This window comes from Mus caroli, chromosome 2 (assembly GCF_900094665.2).
Source record: "Mus caroli chromosome 2, CAROLI_EIJ_v1.1, whole genome shotgun sequence".
In the NCBI taxonomy this organism is placed as follows: domain Eukaryota; kingdom Metazoa; phylum Chordata; class Mammalia; order Rodentia; family Muridae; genus Mus; species Mus caroli.
In genome coordinates this window covers 24790607-24809670 of record NC_034571.1, presented here as the reverse complement: position 1 = coordinate 24809670, position 19064 = coordinate 24790607, and the positions used below count along the sequence as shown (strand labels likewise).

At 49.9% G+C, this 19064-nt stretch overlaps 1 protein-coding gene across 1 annotated transcript in view; it reads left to right on the top strand.

Annotated features, from left to right (window-relative positions):
- The window catches only part of Cfap77 (cilia and flagella associated protein 77), a 126335-nt gene extending 116947 nt beyond the window's left edge, over positions 1–9388 (top strand). The window contains exon 6 of the mRNA XM_021156178.1: positions 8995–9388. Within this exon, the coding sequence (XP_021011837.1) occupies positions 8995–9117 (123 nt within the window). The 3' untranslated portion in view covers positions 9118–9388. The remainder of the gene's footprint in view (positions 1–8994) is intronic.
- The last annotated feature ends 9676 nt before the right edge of the window (positions 9389–19064 follow it).

The window sequence follows — 19064 nt, the reverse complement described above, 5'->3', positions numbered from 1 at the left end:
AGGATCAGACATCCAGTGTCATCCTCAGCTATAATTCGAGTTCAAGGCTAGCCTGGGCTAGGGATTGGGGGAGGGGCAGCGTTAAAAGAGAATGACTGGAATGGGGGGTGGGGGGAGAATGCAATTACAGTTTCAAAAACATTTTTAAAAAGGGAATGGTCAAAATAGTCAAAATTTGCAAGAGGAGCTAAAAGAGACTTAGAGGGAAAGAGCTGCTGACATTGTTGATGGAGTGCTGAGAACAGAAAAACCTTCCAGTGCAAGGGTAGTTGGCCAAGCGGGCAACTGTGGGAGCTAAGGAAAGGAACAACAGTGAACTCGCAGGAGCAGGAAGAATAAAAACAGTGATGCTAAGAGTAACCATCAACAGCACAGGAAGGGCAGGTACCCAGAGTGAAGCCTGTCCCCAGAGCCTGTTAGAAGGGAATGGGTGCTTGTGGGTAGAGCCCGGGGAAGCAGGACATGATGGGGGGCAGGGGGCAGGGGCCAGGCTGGCTCTAGCCCAGCTCTCCCCTTGTTAACTGCATACTCAGAGATAGCTTTCTGCTTCTGGGCTGGGCATTCTTTAGCTGCGGTGTGTTGCATTCACAAAGTCTCTGCCAGCCCCAAATTTCTGAGATCCTTTTATTCAACCCAGCTGCTGGGAACAAAGGACATGGCCCATGAGGGGATGGTGACCCCTAGGCACATTGGGGATAAATCTATCCTGGCATCTCCCATCAGTTCCCTGCTTGGACTAACTGACCCAGGCCACACTTGCTTGCTTTCATTTTCTCTAATTTGCCCAAATTCCTCCCACTTCAGACCTTAGGTTAATCCCTCCTGTCTGGGATATTTCTCTTCTTCCTTCCCCTGAGCAGCCTCTCATCCTCTCTAGAGATTCTGCCTATCCCCATAAAGTTAGATTCTCCTGTCCCAGATCTCATTTAACAGCTCTGGTGTAAACTGTAATTCAGCAGTTGCGTGCTTAGCCACTGTGCCGCTGGGCAGTGTGGGCAGGGCTTGTCCTGTCTTCCTCTGTGGTGTCTCTAGGGCACTGTGGAGCAGACTCTCAGGTTCATCTTTGAAAAATGTTTAGATTTATGCAGTGCCCCGCCTTTAGGCAGGGCCACACCTTTGCTGACTAGGGGTAGGATTACAGGTTTGGAGTGGTCCGTGGACTGCTAGCTAGCTGCTATGGGCATGCCTTTTATTTACCTGTGCTGACCTCAGAGTGGCTCAGAGCTCCTCTCAGCAAAGCTGTCTCCTGCCAAAGCCATTACAGTGTCTTAGCTCCAGGCGGAGACAGACTGTGGATGGCTTAATTTAGAAGCATCTCAGAAGGAATTCCTTACTCCATGTCTCTTCATCATCGACTCCACGGGGTCTCACGGTCATGACCATGCAGGGGGACTCAGGCTGATGCTTAAAGGGACCCTCCAGGGCGGCAAGTGGCTCCTCTGTCAGGGGAGCTATGACAGAAGACAGGAGCTTAGTCCCAAAGTCTACCTCGAACCTCTGATCCTCTTGCCTCTGCCCCCCCCCACCATGCTAGAGTTCACAGGGGTGTGCCACCATGCTCAGTGTGTGCACCGTTAGGGGGACCCCAGGACCTCATGTATGCTAGGCAAGCACTCTACTAGCCGAGCCACACCCCCAGTCACCGTCACCAGAAAGAGAAAGGTCTCTTTCTGGAGGCCTACTTCCTTGAATTGGCTTCTAGGTGAGTCAGCAAGTTGGCCACTAAGCAGATCCCTAGAGTCTTACTTCTCAGGTGACCCGAAGCCCAGGAGGTGTACAGTCCCTCTTACCTCTGCTGACACTCCTTCCCTCTAGAGCCTACCTTCCCCTCCCAATACTCCCAGCTCCACCTTCACTGACCACCTGAGGCCACATGAATTACATCCTTTTTAATCGGCCCACTTGCCTCTCTATTGGGTCTGTCCTGTTTAACCACGTCTCCAGTACCGTGCACGCCTCATGCTGAAAGAATATCATGCCTCAAAGAACCTAGTGCTGCGTGCGCACATCTGCCCCAGCTCCCACTGCAAGTGAGTCCAGCACAGAGGCTGTCCTACAGTGGTGTGCTTGTGGCTTGCTCCACAGTTAGCCTGGTGCTGCTGACAACAGAACAGGTGAGGGATGCCCATGCAGTCTCTGAAAAGGACTCCTCACAGCCCAAACACCCAGTCAGGAAGAAAGCCCATGCCAAATGGAGAAGGGACTGATGACAGGTAAGAAATGTGAGTTTAGCTGGGCATGGTGCACACCTTTAATCCCAGCACTGGGAGGCAGAGGCAGGCAGATCTCTATGAGTTTGAGGCCAGCCTTGACTGCAAAGTGAGTTCTAGGACAGTCAGGGCTATGTAGAGAGAACCTGTCTTAAAAAACAAACAAACAAACAAACAAACACCTAAAAACAATAACCAAGAGATAAGAGTTTAACTATCACAGAAGACAGTTGATGCTTAGTAATGTATTCCAGATGGATGGATTGATGCACATTTCTGCTTTAGTGAGATTGGTAAATGGCATGTGCAAAATGAACATGTTTGTGTGTGTGTGTGTGTGTGTGGAGGCCAGAGGTCAACATCTAGAGTCCTGTCTCCTTAGGCAGTGCTCACCTTGGTTTTTTATTTTATGTACATAAGTATTTTGCCTACGTGTATATAAGTGCACCACATACATGCTGTGCCCTAGGATACCAGCAAAGGGCATGTGGATCCCCTGGAGTTGGAGTTACAGTTGGTTATGGACTGTCATGTGGTGCTAGGAGGCAAGCCCGTGGTCCTCTGCAAGGGCTGCAGGTGCCTACCCTTAAGTGCTGGGCCACCTCTCCAGTATCTATTCACCATAAGTTTTCAGACAGGGCTCACATTGGGACCTGGGGCTCACCAAGTAGGCTAGACTGTCAGCGCCAGATCCTGTCTCTTTCTCTCTAGCCCTGGGATTACAGACATGTGTGTCTATAACGGCTTATATGTAGGTGCTACAGATCAAACTCAGATCTTTATGCTTGCAAGGCAAACGCTTTACTAACTGTAGAGTTTAATTTCTATGGTGTGATTAAATACCCTGACAAAACCAATTTTAAGGGAGAAAGAATTTTAGCTCACAGCTCCAGGTGACAGTTCATCATTGCAGAGAAACTGAGGCAGGAACTTGAAGCAGCTGGTCATGTTCACAGTCAAGAAAGAGGAGAGAGAATGAGAACATGCGCGTTAGTGCTCTGGTCACTCTCTCCGCTTACACAGCTCAGGAACCCCTGCCTAGGGAATCGTTCTCCCACAGTGGCCTGGGTCTTCCCACACCAATTAATCTCCCACAGACCAAACTGAACTAGACAATTCCCTTATGAGACTCTCTTCCCAAGTGGTTTCTTATTATGTCAAGTTGACAATCAAAAGTAGCAAGTACATCGATTGTGCTATCTCCTCAGGCCCCACAAAAGAACATTTCTACTAGAACTTCTCTTGTAGTATGTGAGTCAGCTGAACAGTTCCACGGGGATGGAAGCATCTCCTGCAGGAGTGCTCTACAATATATATATATATATAACAGGAGGCTCCTATAACAAGTCACCCTAAGCGTGGGGGCTAAACAATAGAAATGAATTCTCTCACAGTTTTGGAGAATGGAAAGCTAAAGCTAAGGCACAGCTCTTTCCAACGGTTTCAAGGAGGCACTCCTCTAGGCTCTGGTGGCTCCTGGCATTTCTGGGCCAAGGTCCAGCACTGTAACCTCTTTCATGGCCTCCTCTGTGTCTTCTGTCACTTAAAAAATGTCAGGGGTAGGGAAATGGCTTAGCTGGTAAAGATATTTGCCTCAGACTTCTAAAACGCATGTGTGATACTCGAGGTGATGGTAAGGTAAGAGGGAGAGATGGGTAGATCTCCTGGAGTCAGAAGGCTTGGCCTCTGCCGGCGGTCATCTGGGCCTATGACAGACCTTGTATCAAACAAAAGATGAGAAACACCTAAGGACCAGTACCATAGGCTGTTCTCTGATTGTCACCTTCACACCATGCATGCATGTACACACAAGAACACACACACACACATAAAAACCAACCAACAAACAAAAATACTATTCTGGCATGGGGAGATTATCTCAGTGGCTCAAGCACTTGCTGAATGAGCCTAAGAGCCTGACCGTGAATCCCCAGGACACACATCAAGAAGGCAGGTATGGTGGCACGTGCCTGTGACTTCTTTGCTGAGGAAGTAGAAACAGGTGGATCCTCAAACTCCCTACCCAGCCAGCCTGATATAGCGAGTTCTGGGTCAGTTAGAGACCCTGTTAAAAACTAAACTGGGGAGCAATTGAGGAAGCCATCTTCTGTTCCGGCTGGCCTCTCCTCCTGCTGCTGTCAGCAGAGCGCTGGGACTAGCTGTGCCCAGCCGCATCCACATCTTTTTATTTGATTTCAGAATCGTCTTTTATTTTTCAGTGTGATGAAGGTTTAAAGTTTATGATTGTGCATATGTCGGGTGGAGATGTGTGGAGGTCAGAGGACAACTTTGTGAAATGGCTACATTTCACCTTTCTGTGGGGTCAGGAATGGAGCTCAGGTCATCAGGCTTGGCAGCGAGTGCCTCTACCCTTTACCCAGCTCACCGCCCATACTTACTTATTTTAAAACAAGGTTTAGGTGTTGGAGAGATGGCTCAGTGATTAAGAGCACTGGCTGCTCTTCCAGAGGACCCAGGGTCTGTTCCCAGCATCCATACGGCAGCTCTAGTGCCCTCTTCTGAGCCCTGAGGGCACCAGGCATATGTTTGTGGTGCACAGACACACATGCAGGCAAAACACCCCCACACATAGAATAAATAATAGGTTTTAAAATTAGAAGCACTGGCTGCTCTTGCAGAGGACCAGGGGTTCAGGTCCCAGGGTCCATGTCAGCTCACAACTACCTATCGCTCTAATTCAGGGGGGTCTGACCCCCTCTTCTGGCCTTCCATGGGTACTGCATGCATGTGCTGCTGCACATGTATGTAAGGAAGACACTCATCATACAACACAAAAGAGGAATAAGTAAACATTTAGCAATAATAACAATAACAAGGTTTCACTAATTTCCCAGCTGGCCTCAGTCCTGTGCTTCTCCTGCCTCAGCCTACCCAGTGACTGGATTATAGGAGTGTGCCACCACACCCCACAGGAGAGTCTTCTTGGAAGAAGGAAAATTATTTTTCAGTGATGTTGTAACAGAATGGAAGGCTATTTTGCATAGTGTTAAACATTTTGGAAAACCGTGTCTTTTACTAATGTAGACACTGAGGAGCAAACGGCTTATGTTTTTTTTTTTTTCCTTTTTTTTTATTAGGTATTTTCCTCATTTACATTTCCAATGCTATCCAAAAAGTCCCCAATACACTCCCCCCCTCCCCTTCCCACCCACTCCCACTTTTTGGCCCTGGTGTTCCCCTGTACTGGGGCATATAAAGTTTGCAAGTCCAATGGGCCTCTCTTTCCAGTGATGGCCGACAAGGCCATCTTCTGATTCATATGCAGCTAGAGACACGAGCTCCTGGGTACTGGTTACTTCATAATGTTGTTCACCTATAGGGTTGCAGATCCCTTTAGCTCCTTGGGTACTTTCTCTAGCTCCTCCATTGGGGGCCCTGTGATCCATCCAATAGCTTACTGTGAGCATCCATTTCTGTGTTTGCTAGGCCCCGGCATTGTCTCACAAGAGACAGCTATATCTGGGTCCTTTCAGCAAAATCTTGCTAGTGTATGGAATGGTGTCAGCATTTGGAAGCTGATTATGGGATGGATCCCTGGATATGGCAGTCTTTAGATGGTCCATCCTTTCGTCACAGCTCCAAACTTTATCTCTGTAACTCTTTCCATGGGTGTTTTGTTCCCAATTCTTAGAAGGGGCACAGTGTCCACACTTTGGTCTTCGTACTTCTTGAGTTTCATGCGTTTAACAAATTGTATCTTATATCTTGGGTATCCTAAGTTTTGGGGCTAATATCCACTTATCAGTGAGTACATATTGTGTGAGTTCCTTTGTGATTGTGTTACTTCACTCAAGATGATGCCCTCCAGGTCCATCCATTTGCCTAGGAATTTCATAAATTCATTCCTTTTAATAGCTGAGTAGTACTCCATTGTGTAAATGTACCATAATTTCTGTATCCATTCCTCTGTTGAGGGACATCTGGGTTCTTTCCAGCTTCTGGCTATTATAAATAAGGCTGCTATGAACATAGTGGAGCATGTGTCCTTCTTACCGGTTGGAACAGCTTCTGGATATATGCCCAGGAGAGGTATTGCTGGATCCTCCGGTAGTATTATGTCCAATTTTCTGAGGAACCGCCAAACTGATTTCCAGAGTGGTTGGACAAGACGGCTTATGTTTTAAAAGGCACACTGGACTGATAACCAGCCACCAGGGACAGAACTCCTCTGATCATAATGCCTGCTGGAGACTAGGAGACCTAAGAATGAGCCACTGGATGACCCCTCAGCGGGGTGCCCAAGGCTCAGAGACACACAAGCCACTCTCTTGAGAAGTTCCAGCTGTCTTTTGGGAGCAAAGGGTTTCTCTGCCGTCAGTTCCCTCTGTGCGGACATTCCCGGACCTGGCTCAGAGGATTGGGCCCTGAGCCAGACTTCCCACTAAATTCTTTCTTCTCCTTTCTCTCTGATATTTTATCCTCTTTCCTGGGTCTCTTAACTTTGCTACATGAAGGCCATGAGCTGATGCTGAGAACATGGCTCAGTCAGTAAAGTGCCTGTTGCCACATTTGTGTTCCAGAACCAGTGACCGCTGGTGGTGCCATTCTGTCACCTAGTCCTGGCTAGGGGAGGCTTCAGAGGCAGGCAGACCCCTGGTGTTTTGTGAGCTTCAAGTTCAGTGGGAGGCCTTGTCACAAAAAATAAGGGGCTGGAGTGGTGCCTCAGCAGCTAAGAAAGCTGGCTGTTCTTTGAGAGGACCAGCAACACACAACCACCTGAAACTCCAGACCCAGAAGATCTGACAAACTTCTGGATTCTGCAAGCGCTAGCCCATATGTCACACACACACAGGCTGCTGACCCAGACACAAACCCACAAGGCCGACACTGGCCTGGGTTCTTGATCAGGACCTCATGTCTGAGGCCCTGAAGCCACCAGTGCTCCTGACAATACAAACCTGTGTCTGTCGGTCCTCTACCTCAGCACCCCATCGCATCCTGAACTTAAGCTATAATTGAGCTGGGTCTGCAGGCATTCCCTCTCTTTGCCTAGGAATGCCATACATGTCCTTCCAACAGCTCTCCGCAAGTCTCTCCTCCAGGCTCCTCCTCTGGACCCACCCAGCCTTGGGTTCAGGCTGTTATCATCGAATGCACCTACTTTCCCTGACTGTAAAGAAGTACCCTGGAAGTTGTTGGGAGACATTCGCTCTCCTGAAGGGCCCTTTCAGAAGAGTAGGTCTTCCTGGCTCAGTGTTATGTCTGTGTCAGATTCAGAGCTGTGTTCAATAGGCGTGACTGAGTGAGAGAGGGAGAGAACAGACAGACGCTATCAGTGGTCAGCTAGAGCCTACATCTTCCTGCCCTATGGTATCCCAAAGAGAAGCGCTGATGTACAGGGTCTCCCAGCCTCTGGAGTGGACCAGTCCAGGGGCATCAGCAGAAGAGACAGGTTCTGCAGGTTCTCGACTTGCCACTGTTTCTATAGAGGGAAGGGACAAGTTGAGCAACTGAGGCACAACAGCTTGCCTTTGCTTAAGCTTTAGATTTTAAATTCGTGTTTTTATATGTATGAGTGTTTTACCTGTGAGTACCATGTGTGTGCCTGGTATCCAAGAAGGCCAGAAAGATCCCCTGAGGCTGGAGTGCTTGTGAGCTAACATGGGGGTGTTAGGAACTAAACTCGGGACCTCTGCAAGAGCAGCTGATGCTCTTAACTGCTGAGCCATCTCTGCAGCCCATCAACCCTTTTAAAAAATTTGCACTTTGCCTGGCAGGGGACGAAGCCATGGTCTCACACAAGCCAACACCCTCTCCCTGAGTCACACCAGTGTCCCATGGTAGTCCTTGAATTTGTCTCTTTCCCACGTTTTATTTTGTTTTGCTTTGAGTCTGGGTCTCATGTAGGCCAGGCTGGCTTTAAACTTACTATGTAGCTGGGGATGATCTTGAATTTCTGATTTTTCTGCCTCAAGTACTGGGACTGCGGCCTGGTGTTATTTGGTGCCAGGAATGGGACCCAGGGCATCTCTCACAGTAGGCAAGTACTGAGCCGTGTGCCCAGTACTCCGCATGCCCTCTCTTTGTTATTTTCTTGCATTGTAATGTAACATGTCCTGGAACTGTGGCTCTGGTAATTTTGAGAATCATGTTGTCCCCACAGGAGGGAAGAAATTAGATTGTTGTCTTGGAGGACAGAATGTGCCCGCCCCCCCCCCCGTGTGTGTGTGTGTGTGTGTGTGTGTGTGTGTGTGTGAGTGAGTGTGGTGTGTGTGTGAGTGTGGTGTGTGTGTGTGTGTGGTGTGTGTGTGAGTGTNTGTGTGAGTGAGTGTGGTGTGTGTGTGAGTGTGGTGTGTGTGTGTGTGTGGTGTGTGTGTGAGTGTGTGTGGTGTGGTGTGTGTGTGTGTGGTGTGTATGTGTGTGTGGTGTGTGTGTGAGTGTGAGTGTGTGGGTGTGGGTGTGTGTGCATGAGCTCACACACTCGGGTTTGGCAGCAAACATCTTTACTTCCTGAGTCATCTTTTGGGGTTTTAATGGTAAACTATCGTCATGTGAAGGTTACCAGGTCCTACTGAATGTCAGCTCCAGTCACTGCCGGTGACGTCTACCGACAGGTATCTTTCTCAGCAATAAACTGAAAAGAACCTATGGCAGCCACTGTCCCTGCTATGGTAGCCACCGTCCCTGCTGCTTTGCCCGGCCTGCCCCACTCACAGCTCCTTTCATTATTCCTCCAGGATTGAGGCCTGGGGAGGGATGTGGGAGCACAGGCCAAGCCTCAGTTGACTGAGCCTCAATCAGCATCCTTTCCCTCTGTCCACAGGTGACTTCCCATCTTGCTACGTTCCCTACTGAGGCTGATCGCCAGAGAGCCCTCAAAGCCCACAAGGAAGAGTATGCTGTGCGCCAGGGCACCCTGCGGATGGGCAACTACACCCACCCCTAGCCCTCCCCACAGGAGGAGCCTCTGAGATGCACTAGAAAAAAACCCCAAGGAACTCAGTTTCTCACCCCCCCCCCGCACCCCCTGCCAACTCCAGAAAGATAGTCCTACATTGTGACACAGCCCTTTGCCACAGGGACCTACTTTTTTCTTTATAAGAACCCTGACCCCCCTCACCCTTTTGTTACACAACATCACCCTTGTCTTCCCCCAGTTTTCCTGTGCCTAGAAACCACCATCCTCCTCAAAATTCTCTTTCCCTCCCCCTCTTCTTCTCCCCCCATTCTCTCTTCTTCCTTTTCTCTTTCCATGTTCACCCCTTCCTCCTCTTCCAGGAGATCCACTCTGCCTCTTTGCAAGTCTTACTTTACATGATAAATCAAAAATACAAGGCAATTCTTTAAAAAAAAAAAAGCCAGGCAAAGAGTCAATTTCACAGTCCTGCCTATGCCTGTTTTGTTTTTTTTTGTTTTTGTTTTTGTTTTTGTTTTCCAGCAGAAAGTGTAGCACCAGCAGGCTTTGAAAGCACTCATTTCTTATTCCAAACATGAATTTTAATTGCCCTTCTGGGGATGACTGGGGTCTCGACATGGCAGGATTCTCTCTCTGGGATGGTTCATTACTCAGGGCCAGGCCCCGCCCTCAGTGCTGTGGCCCTGTCAATCAGGCAGACCAGCATGGACTTCTTAAGGCCACTTGGATGGGGCTCATCCTTCCAAAGGAGAAGGTCTTGTGCTGGGCAGGTGGCTAGGTTCCAGTTATGGGACATCTCTAGTACCTTGAATCACACCTTTCTCTGGTGTCTTTGGCTTCTCTCCACAAATTACAAAGGAATTTATTTTAAATATAAAAAGATGCCTTGCCCTCTTCTCCTTGTGTCTTTATTTGACAGCACACTGTAACAGGAATGAACTGATGTGCAACGTGGATGTTGCTACACCGAACCTTTCGAGGTAAGCAAACCTCGACATCATGTCCACAGAGCCCTTCCTCGGGCCAGTTTTTAAGGCCCCAAGAGCTTGTCTTAGTCACTGTTCTATTGCTGGGAAGAGACACCATGACAACAGCAATTCTTATAAAGGCAAGCATTTTACTGGGGCTGGCTTACACTTTCGGAGGTTTAGTCCAGTATCTTCAGGGCAGGAAGCATGGTAGCATGCAGGCAAGCATGGTGCTGGAGAAGGAGCTGAGAATTCACAGGCAGCAAGAAGAGAGAGCCACTGGGCCCCATTTGAGGATTTGACTCCCCAAAGCCCACCCCCAGTGACACACTTCCTCCAAAAAGGCCACAACTCTTATTCCCTGTTAAACAGTGTCACCACTCCCTAATGACCAAGCATTCAAATACCCGAGCCTGTGGGGGCCATTCCTATTCAAACCACCACAAAGCCCCAGGACTCATCTGTGCCCCTGCCTGGCTGATGCCTGGATAGGGAGCCTGGCACTCATTTCTTTCTAACCAACCCCACATACACAGAACTGTTTTCCCACAAACCTGCTTCCTCCTCAGTCTCCCCAGGTTATAAGTGACGCCACACACCCAAGTACTAAAGCTCAAACCTTCCCTGGCTCAGGTCCCTTTATCTGTCACATCTAACCCACCACAAGACTCTGGGAGGTAGTTCAGTTGGCAGAGTGCTTGTTCAGCCCCAGGTTCCATGCCCAGCATGGCATAAACCCAGGATAGAGGCATACACCTATAACCCTAGCTCTTGGACGTAGAGGCATGAGGGCCAAGGTAACATGGTAACCTAGGGCTGTGTGGGACACGGTCTCAGAAAATGTAGCCATAGTGGTGCACTGCTTTAATCCCAGCACCCAGGAGCCACAGGCAAGAGGATCTCTGTGAGTTCGAGGTCAGCCTGGTCTACAGAGTGAGTTCCAGGATAGCCAGGCATATATATATAGTGAAGCCCTCTCTCAAAACAAAACAACAGAAACAAAACAGAAAATAGGTGCATGGGACTCGCCAGGATCTCATGGATGCTGCCCGAAAAGCCGACCCCAGCAGCCCTGTCTTTCGAGCTCTGCTCCCTGCATTTGAGTTGCTTCCCAGCTCAAAACAGTTCAGTAGGCTCCCCCACCCAACCCCCACTTCCCAGCTCCTTACAAGCCTTGCTCTAGAGCAGACTTTCAAAGTCTGTGGCTTCTGAAGGAAGAAGCCAAGGCCCAGCAGGTAAGGTCCCCAGGCCCAGTACAGAGTAAGACCTACCTGAGGTAGGGACTTCCTACCTGAGCCCTGAGTTACCTCCCATCTCTGGCCCCTTCTCGTTCCCCTCTGGTTGTGCTCACTTCTGCCTCAGGCTTAAAGTCTGCTTTCTTCTCTGCCTGCTGCACTGAAGGTCCACGCTGTCACCTGACTCTCCCTTGTCTTTCAGATCTACCCGAGTCCCTCCTCCAACAGCCCCAGGTAAATTCACACCAGCCTGTGTGAATTCTCTGTAGCACATGACCCCACTCCAGTTTCTTCACTGCCTTACTGTCTGTCTTTCCTCCAGAGGGACCCTACCCCTGCCATCAGGGATCTCAGACCTCAGAGCCAAATCCCAGGGCTGGGCACCTGGTAGGTATTCAAGGCTGTCTGCATAGTACCCACTGATTGGAGATCCCCTGGGCCTGGATGGTTGCTGAAACACCAATCTAAATAGGTCTATACATCATCTATACACACATATAAGCAGTACATATACATGCACACATATACTCACACACACACACACACACACACACACACACACCTGTACTGTAGCCCATTAGCAGCCACACACTGTCCCCCTTGGGAACCTGGCTCAGTGAGGCTATGATGAACCCTACACCACCTATGGACTTGAACCCTGTTCTCATTCCCAGAGAGAAACAAACCTCCTGACTCATTTGGCTAAAGCCATCCTGAGCCTGGTGGCGATGCAGAGGTGAGCCAGAGGGGATTCAGCTACAGCGCTAGCAAATCAGGTCACTGTGGCTAAAGAGTGTGAAGCTGGCTTGATCTGGAGCAAGTGTCTTAACCCCTGAGCCTGGGTATGAGGCAGGATCCTCATCCATCATAGCTGAGTTGGCAGGACCTTAAAGAACTCGTAGATAGCAATCATGTGATAAACTTCACAAACGGGAGTTTTGGTTTTCTTGCACTAAACCACACTCGGGTGAGTGAGATGATAGTCCCATATTCAAAGGGACTAATAGTGAAAGGAAAAGATATTTGGGATTGAACCATCTTTTAGCAAGAGGATTGGCTGTATTGCGAGCCAGAGAATTTTCCAAATCACCGCCCCCCCCCCTCTCCCAAATAAAATAAAAACCCTGGGCTTTGGACTACCAAGGAGAGGGTTAGTCTTCCTGTGGTACTGAGAGCAGCTCAGTACCAGGAGGTCTCCAGTACCGGGCTGGGGCAGTGCTGGTCTCACCCAGCACACTCTGAAGTGTATTCTTTGTTTTATTTTTTGTTTGATTGTCCTGTGCCAGTTGTGGTGCCTGTGACAACTGCCTGGGTGCTGTCCCCATGGATCATGCTCGGCATCACCAGATCTCCATGAGCTCGATGTAGACCCTCAGCTCCTTGTCCTACAGCGCCACCCTCTGGAGAGCCAGAGGCAGACCATGGAGATTCCTGGCCCTGCATCTTGATTCTTCTAAGCTCATCAATTATTTGAGCCTATACAAAGCCCCACATCTGGGTCTGGTCTAATTTCATTGCTTCAAGTATCCTGTCACATTAGCCAGAGCCCTGCCCCCACCCGAGCCTGGCTGTGGTTTGGATGCAGTTGCCTGCCCCCTGTTGATCTAGGATAGAGAGGCCCTGAAGGCTTCAGCCTACACTGACTGGGGATTCGTTTTGTTAATTTCGTGAACCTTCCTCTATCACAACCCCTCAACAGTTTCACAGGTGGCAAATACATGTTCCAAAGACACTAGAACCCAGGTCTAGGGAGACGGTACAGTCAAAAATTGCTTGCCTTGCTAGAATAAGGACTTGCTTCTTCCTCCTCCTCCTCCTCTTAATGCTCCTCCTCCTCTTCCTCTTCCTCCTCCTACCCCTCCTCCTCCTCCTCCCTCTTGACAGTGTCTCACTATGTAGCTTTGTCCTAGAACTTGGTAAGTAGACCAGGATGGCCTCAAACTCAGAGATCTGACTCCCTTCACCTCCCAAGTGCTTGGATTAAGGTGTGTGTGCCAGCACAAGAGCCAACGTACCCTCCACCTTCTAACCCCAGTGTTGAGGATGTGAATCCAGGTGGGTCCCTGGAGCTTGCAGGCCAGACACCTAGCCTACTTGGCCAGCTCTCACCAGTCCAGTGGTGGATGGCTCCCGAGGAACATCATCTGAGTTTAATCTCTGAGCTGATCCCTCCTAACACACAGGCACACACACACAGGCACACAGGCAGACACATGTGCACGTGCACACACACAAATACACAGGTGCACACACACATACACACACACGGAAATAGAACTAACTGAGTAAGGATAGACTACATATACTTTTAGGACCTGTCCCTAAAATGACTTCTCAACTAGGGATGTACACAAATGGGGAGAACTTAGCTTTCCATCCAAGGTCCTCCTCCAGTAGTGCTGGGTGAGTACAGGTGTCATGAAGGTATACCTGGAGCCCCTATTTTGGTTATCCCCAACATCACCAGTTAGAATTCAGGAGCATTCTCCCTCCCCCTTAGTTTCTTGGCCCTAGTGCATATACACAGTCTCTAGGAGCTACAGGAAGGAATGAGGTCTGTGTCCACCCTGGACTGCTTACGATTTTTTTATTTACCTTCTGAGGTATGGGTAGGTGATGCCAAGCTGATCAGGAAGGGCAGGAAGGGCCAGCACAGCCAGGCCAGGCCTGTGGTCTCAGAGTGTTAAGGGGGAGCCCTGAAGGAAGGACTTACAAAGAATGAAGAGGTCAGGGAACCACCTGGAGCCTTCAAGGGAAGCTGTGGGGGTTGGAGTTCCACTCAGCAGCACGGCCAGAAAGCATCTCAAGCATGCGGGGTCCCATCTCCTCTTGTGCTGAGCCCTGCTGCCTGCAGTCTAGTTTCTAAATCCACTAGCACAACTCATATTCCTGACCCCCAATAACTCGAGAATAGTTTCTTCCTTGAGACAAGATCTCATGTAGCTCAGGCTGGCCTTGACCCCTCTATTTAACCAAGAGTAAGGAACTGAATTCCTGACTCGCCTGCCTCCATCCCCCAGTGCTGAGATTACCACCATACCCAGTTTTACCTGGTGCTGGGGATCAAGCCCAGGGCTTGGAGCCTGCTAGGCAAGCACTGTACTGAACTGAACTGCAGCCCCATTGCCCAGATAACAACGTTCTTGTCCAGAGGGAAGGAAAGCTACTTCTGAAAGAAAACATTTTTAGCAAAGGATTGTCTAGAAGCAGGGTTATCAGCAGGGTGTGTGCCACTTGCCTGAGACACTTCCAGTTTCTGGAGGAGACCTTAGGTCCAGAGAAGGCTGGTTCTTTTTCCAAGTTAGGGGTGTGGCTCAGTGGTAAAGCTCTTGCCTGACCTGACATTCGTGAGGTTCTGGGTTTAATGCTAAGTGTCATACTACATTTTAAAAACACCCAACTTGAGCTGAGCATACCATACCTTTACTCCCAGCACTCAGGAGGCAGAGGCAGGGGGATCTCTGTGAGTTCAAGGACAGCCAGATCTATGTAGTGAAACCCTGTCTCAAAAACCACTTGGTATTTTTTTTCCTGAGAAGGCCTGCAGGGACTTCTGTCCAGGCTTGGACTTGCTGCCCTCTGCCCCCGTGCACTGGGGCAACGGTATGTCCCTCTCTACCCAGTCCTGGCTCAGCATTCTTAATCTGCTCATTCTAGCAGCCCAACTAGTGCTGGGTTTGAGGGGTGCAGAGCAAGCAGCCCCTGCTCTGGTGCAGAGGAGGGCCCGCACTGTGGCACACTGCTGTCTGTCTTCAGCCCAGCACCTTCTCTTTCTCATATCCTTGTGGACCAATTTCCTTTCTTCATTTCCTTTCCTGGGAAAAAGTCTTTGATGTTTGGGCTAATCATGAAGGGGAAAGAAAACACACATGCAGGGATGGGGGCGACAAAAAAAACCCCAGAAAACCTCAGTGAGCTCCCCTCAAACCCCCACCCAGAGCCTTGCCCATAAAAGGCAAACAATCTGCCACTGAGCTATGTCCCCAGCCCTAGGTGAGCTTTTCATTCAGGTTCTTGCATGCAGGGAAATGACAGACTTGAACCTACGGATGGGAAATCTACAAAGTGCACGTGCGTGTGTACGTGTGTATGTGTGCGTGGATGTATGTGGGTGTGTTTCCATGTATGTATGCTCGAGCATAGGCTAGGATTTGAACCCAGGGCCTCACTGCTGATTCACTACCAGCTCTGTGTTATGAAGGAGATTTAGATAGACATGCAAGAATGGGTCCCTGGGTGACACCCTGAGACTTGATGGCATCTGGCATGAAGCATAGATTTTATGGAAGGAAGGAAGAAAGGAAGGAAGGAAGGAAGGAAGGAAGGAAGGAAGGAAGGAAGGAAGGAAGGAAGGAAGGAGGGAGGAAGGGCAAGAATGTTTCTCCTTAGGCTGGAGAGATGGCTCAGTGGTTAAGAGCACTGAATGCTCTTCCGAAGGTCCGGAGTTCAAATCCCAGCAACCACATGGTGGCTCACAACCATTCATAATGAGATCTGACATCCTCTTCTGGTGTGTCTGAAGACAGCCACAGTGTACTTTATATATAATAATAATAAATCTTTTAAAATAAAAAAAAGAAAAAGAATATTTCTCCTTCTGGTTTCAGGGGCTCCCCAGGGCTTTGACCTAAACAAGCACAAAGAATTGGGAGCAGCCTGGCCTCGAGGCTGCCGTTTGTCCAGAGCCTTTTGGACCCATCTGCCTGAGAGCACAGAGATGCCCCAGGCCTAAACTGCACCCCCAATCGTCCACCCTAAGAACTGGCTTTGGTAGGAAGGTCCCGAGCAAAGGAGTAGCTGGTGTCTCCTGGGGCTGGGGAGCCGAGCCTGGGGCTCTAGTCTGCAGGCGAGAGCGGTTCTTGTTATTATTAGTTGTGGAACTATGACTGGCACAGCATAGCTGTTCTCCAGGATCAGAACCAAGTGCACAGAGGCCCCTGAAGAACCACAGGAAGTGGCATCAGGAGCCTCGTTTTATAGATGGAAAGACAAAAGAAAATGAAAGTTAGACAAACAAACAAACAAACAAACAAAGCTCAGAAAGCAACCTGCTCTTTTTGTGAAAGGTGACGTTTCTTAGGGTCCTAGAAAAGAGCTTCAAGAGAGGCAGGTACAAAGTTTAAGGGAATGCCAAAATAATCCAGCAACCACGACAATATTTAAAATAAAATCATGTAAAAAAATAAAAAAAAGGAAAACCCAAGCTGAATTAAATACATATCTTTTTTTTTGTTTTTGTTTTTGAGTTTTTTGTTTTGTTTTGTTTTGTTGTTTTGTTTTTCGAGGCAGGGTCCCTCTGTGTAGCCCTGGCTGTCCTAGAACTCACTCTGTAGACCAGGCTGGTCTCGAACTTAGAAATCCCCCTGCCTCTGCCTCCCAAATGCTGGGATTAAAGGCATGTGCCACCACTGCCCGGCAAATACATATCTTAAATGAAGATGTGCCAAGGTCATTAGGTCCCAGTCTGGGATTCAATCCCTCTGGCAGGTTCTTGAGTGAATATTCAGAATCACCTGGCCCTGTTCTTTAGTGACCCAAAGCTTGAAGGAAGGCCCTTTGTATATATTAGCACAGACCTCGTAGACATTCTGAAAGACACAGAGACTTCTCTGTATGGCTCAGCCTACAGAGCCAGGCAAGCAGGAAGAGCAGAAACGAGCCTGTGTGCAATTCCAGGGCTGAATGTGGTGCTGGGGAAAGAGAGGGAGAAGGGGGTGGGGAGCAGGGAGGGGGTGGGGAACTGGAAAAATGAAGCATCCAGGTCTAGCCTTGACTCAAAGGGGAGTCTAAGTCTGTGGCCCTTGATGGAGAAGGCAGGCTGCCTCACTCTTCCCACAGGACCCTCCTACCCTGTGTCTTAGGAGAAGGCTCTGTGTGTGCCCTTAGCAGGAGCAACAAGTTCAAAGCCAGCAGGGGCCTGAGCTTCTGAAGCCAGTGGCCTTACACCTGCCTGCGCTGGCCACACCTATCTGGTAGGGTGGTTTTGGGGTTTGCAGGGGCTCCTGCTCTATGAGAGGCAATCTGTCTCACATATGCACAGGAGGCAAGTAGGAACTGGGATCTGAAGCAGGGAATTGTTAGAGGAGGTGGGAGGCTGGGGAGAAAGATCTGGGGTCCTGAATGTGAAGCCAGAAAGAGAGGTTTTAGATGCTGGGGTGACAGCCCAGGGTCCTGCAGTAACACTGACTGAAGTCAGACTGCTCAGCTCACTCCTTCCTTTGAGGGCCCCAAATCTTCCGGAGGGGACCAGGAAACAGTGACCAGTGTCTGGGGTGGCAGACCAGCCTCCTACTGTGTGCTACTAAGTGAAAAGGGTGCTCAGAGAGGCTGGGAACTTACAGAGGCTCCAAACCCAACCTCTTAGGACCCCATCGTCCTGCCAACCAGGCTTTCTTGTTGAAGAGTGGGTTGGATCCAGGCTCTCTGGACCACTTGATAAAAATTTCCAGTCCTCTTTCCTTCCCAGACGAGCACAAGGCCAGTTGAGCCCACACACTCACCTGGGCTGCTCCAGACAGGCTGAAGATGCAAGAGCCTGCCAGATGATGGAGGCTGGGGGGAGTACCTCTCAGGTCAACGCCCTAAGTTGGAAAAGAGCAAGCACATGAGAAAGGGCTATACCCTAAATTTCAAACGAAACAACCCACGCGGCATGTTTTGAATTGCTATAGATTACAATAATTCAGTGCTAATAATGTTATATTAACCAGCTGTTAAATGTCCTTGGGCCTCCGAGAAGCATGGAGAAGCCAGCTCGTGCTGCAAGAGGTTGGGTTCTAACCTGGTTTATTTTTCTCCCTGCCCTGAGAAGGATCGAACTGTTCTCTCTGCTTTCTTTTTCTATGAGACTTGTGGCTTCACTTTTTCTTTTCTTTTCTTTTCTTTTCTTTTCTTTTCTTTTCTTTTCTTTTCTTTTCTTTCCTTTTCTTCTGTTTTTCACTTTTGCTGGGACTGAGATCTCTGCCCAAGACTAAGACTTAGAAAGCTGGCCGAGGCAGGAGCTGCTAGGAACCCTTGAAGCTGAGGAGGCTGGAGACATATCTACAGAGACCGAGACCGCAGCTCTTTGCCGGCCGTGACAATAATGCTTACAGGTCCCAAAAGAGTGAGGTATCTGCAACTCATATGGACTTAGGGTGCTACGAAAAATGAGTCCTCATGAGGTGAGAAACAGCAGAGGTGTGGGCGACCGGATAGGGACCCTCCTGCAGCGGCAGAGAAGCCCAAGCTGGAGGCTGGCAGGGAAGGCCCCAAGACATCTCGCTCATGGTGATTTATGACTCGCATCCCCATCCACCAAATTGAAAAGAAAGACAGGCAAGGCCCAGCGGGAGGCGCCCAGCGCAGGGGCCGCCGAGCTCCGGCCGGGGCCCCCGCCCTCCCGCCTCCCCGACAGCTTGCAGCCGAGCTCCACCGGCAGTCCCCCGGGAGCGGCGGGCCCTCGCTCCCAGCCCGGCCGATGGCCGGGCCGCTTCCAATCTGCCGACCGGAGCAGAGGGAGCGCGCGGGGAGCCGGGCGCGAGGCCACGGCTGGCCCATCCCGGCAGAGGACAAAGTTTCCGTTTTGCTCGCTGCGAGGGGCCACTCCCGGCCCGAGGTCGCGTTTGCGGGCTGCGGCGCGCTGAACGATTCTGCGGCGGCCTCGGTCGCCGAGCCGGACGCAGGCCACGGATAGTTTCCCAGGGGCCAAGAACGAGGGTTAGGGGCGAGCCGAAGAGGAAAGTCTGGGCTCCCCGCGAGCCGCGGGGCCCCTGCTGCCCAGATCCTCTCTCGC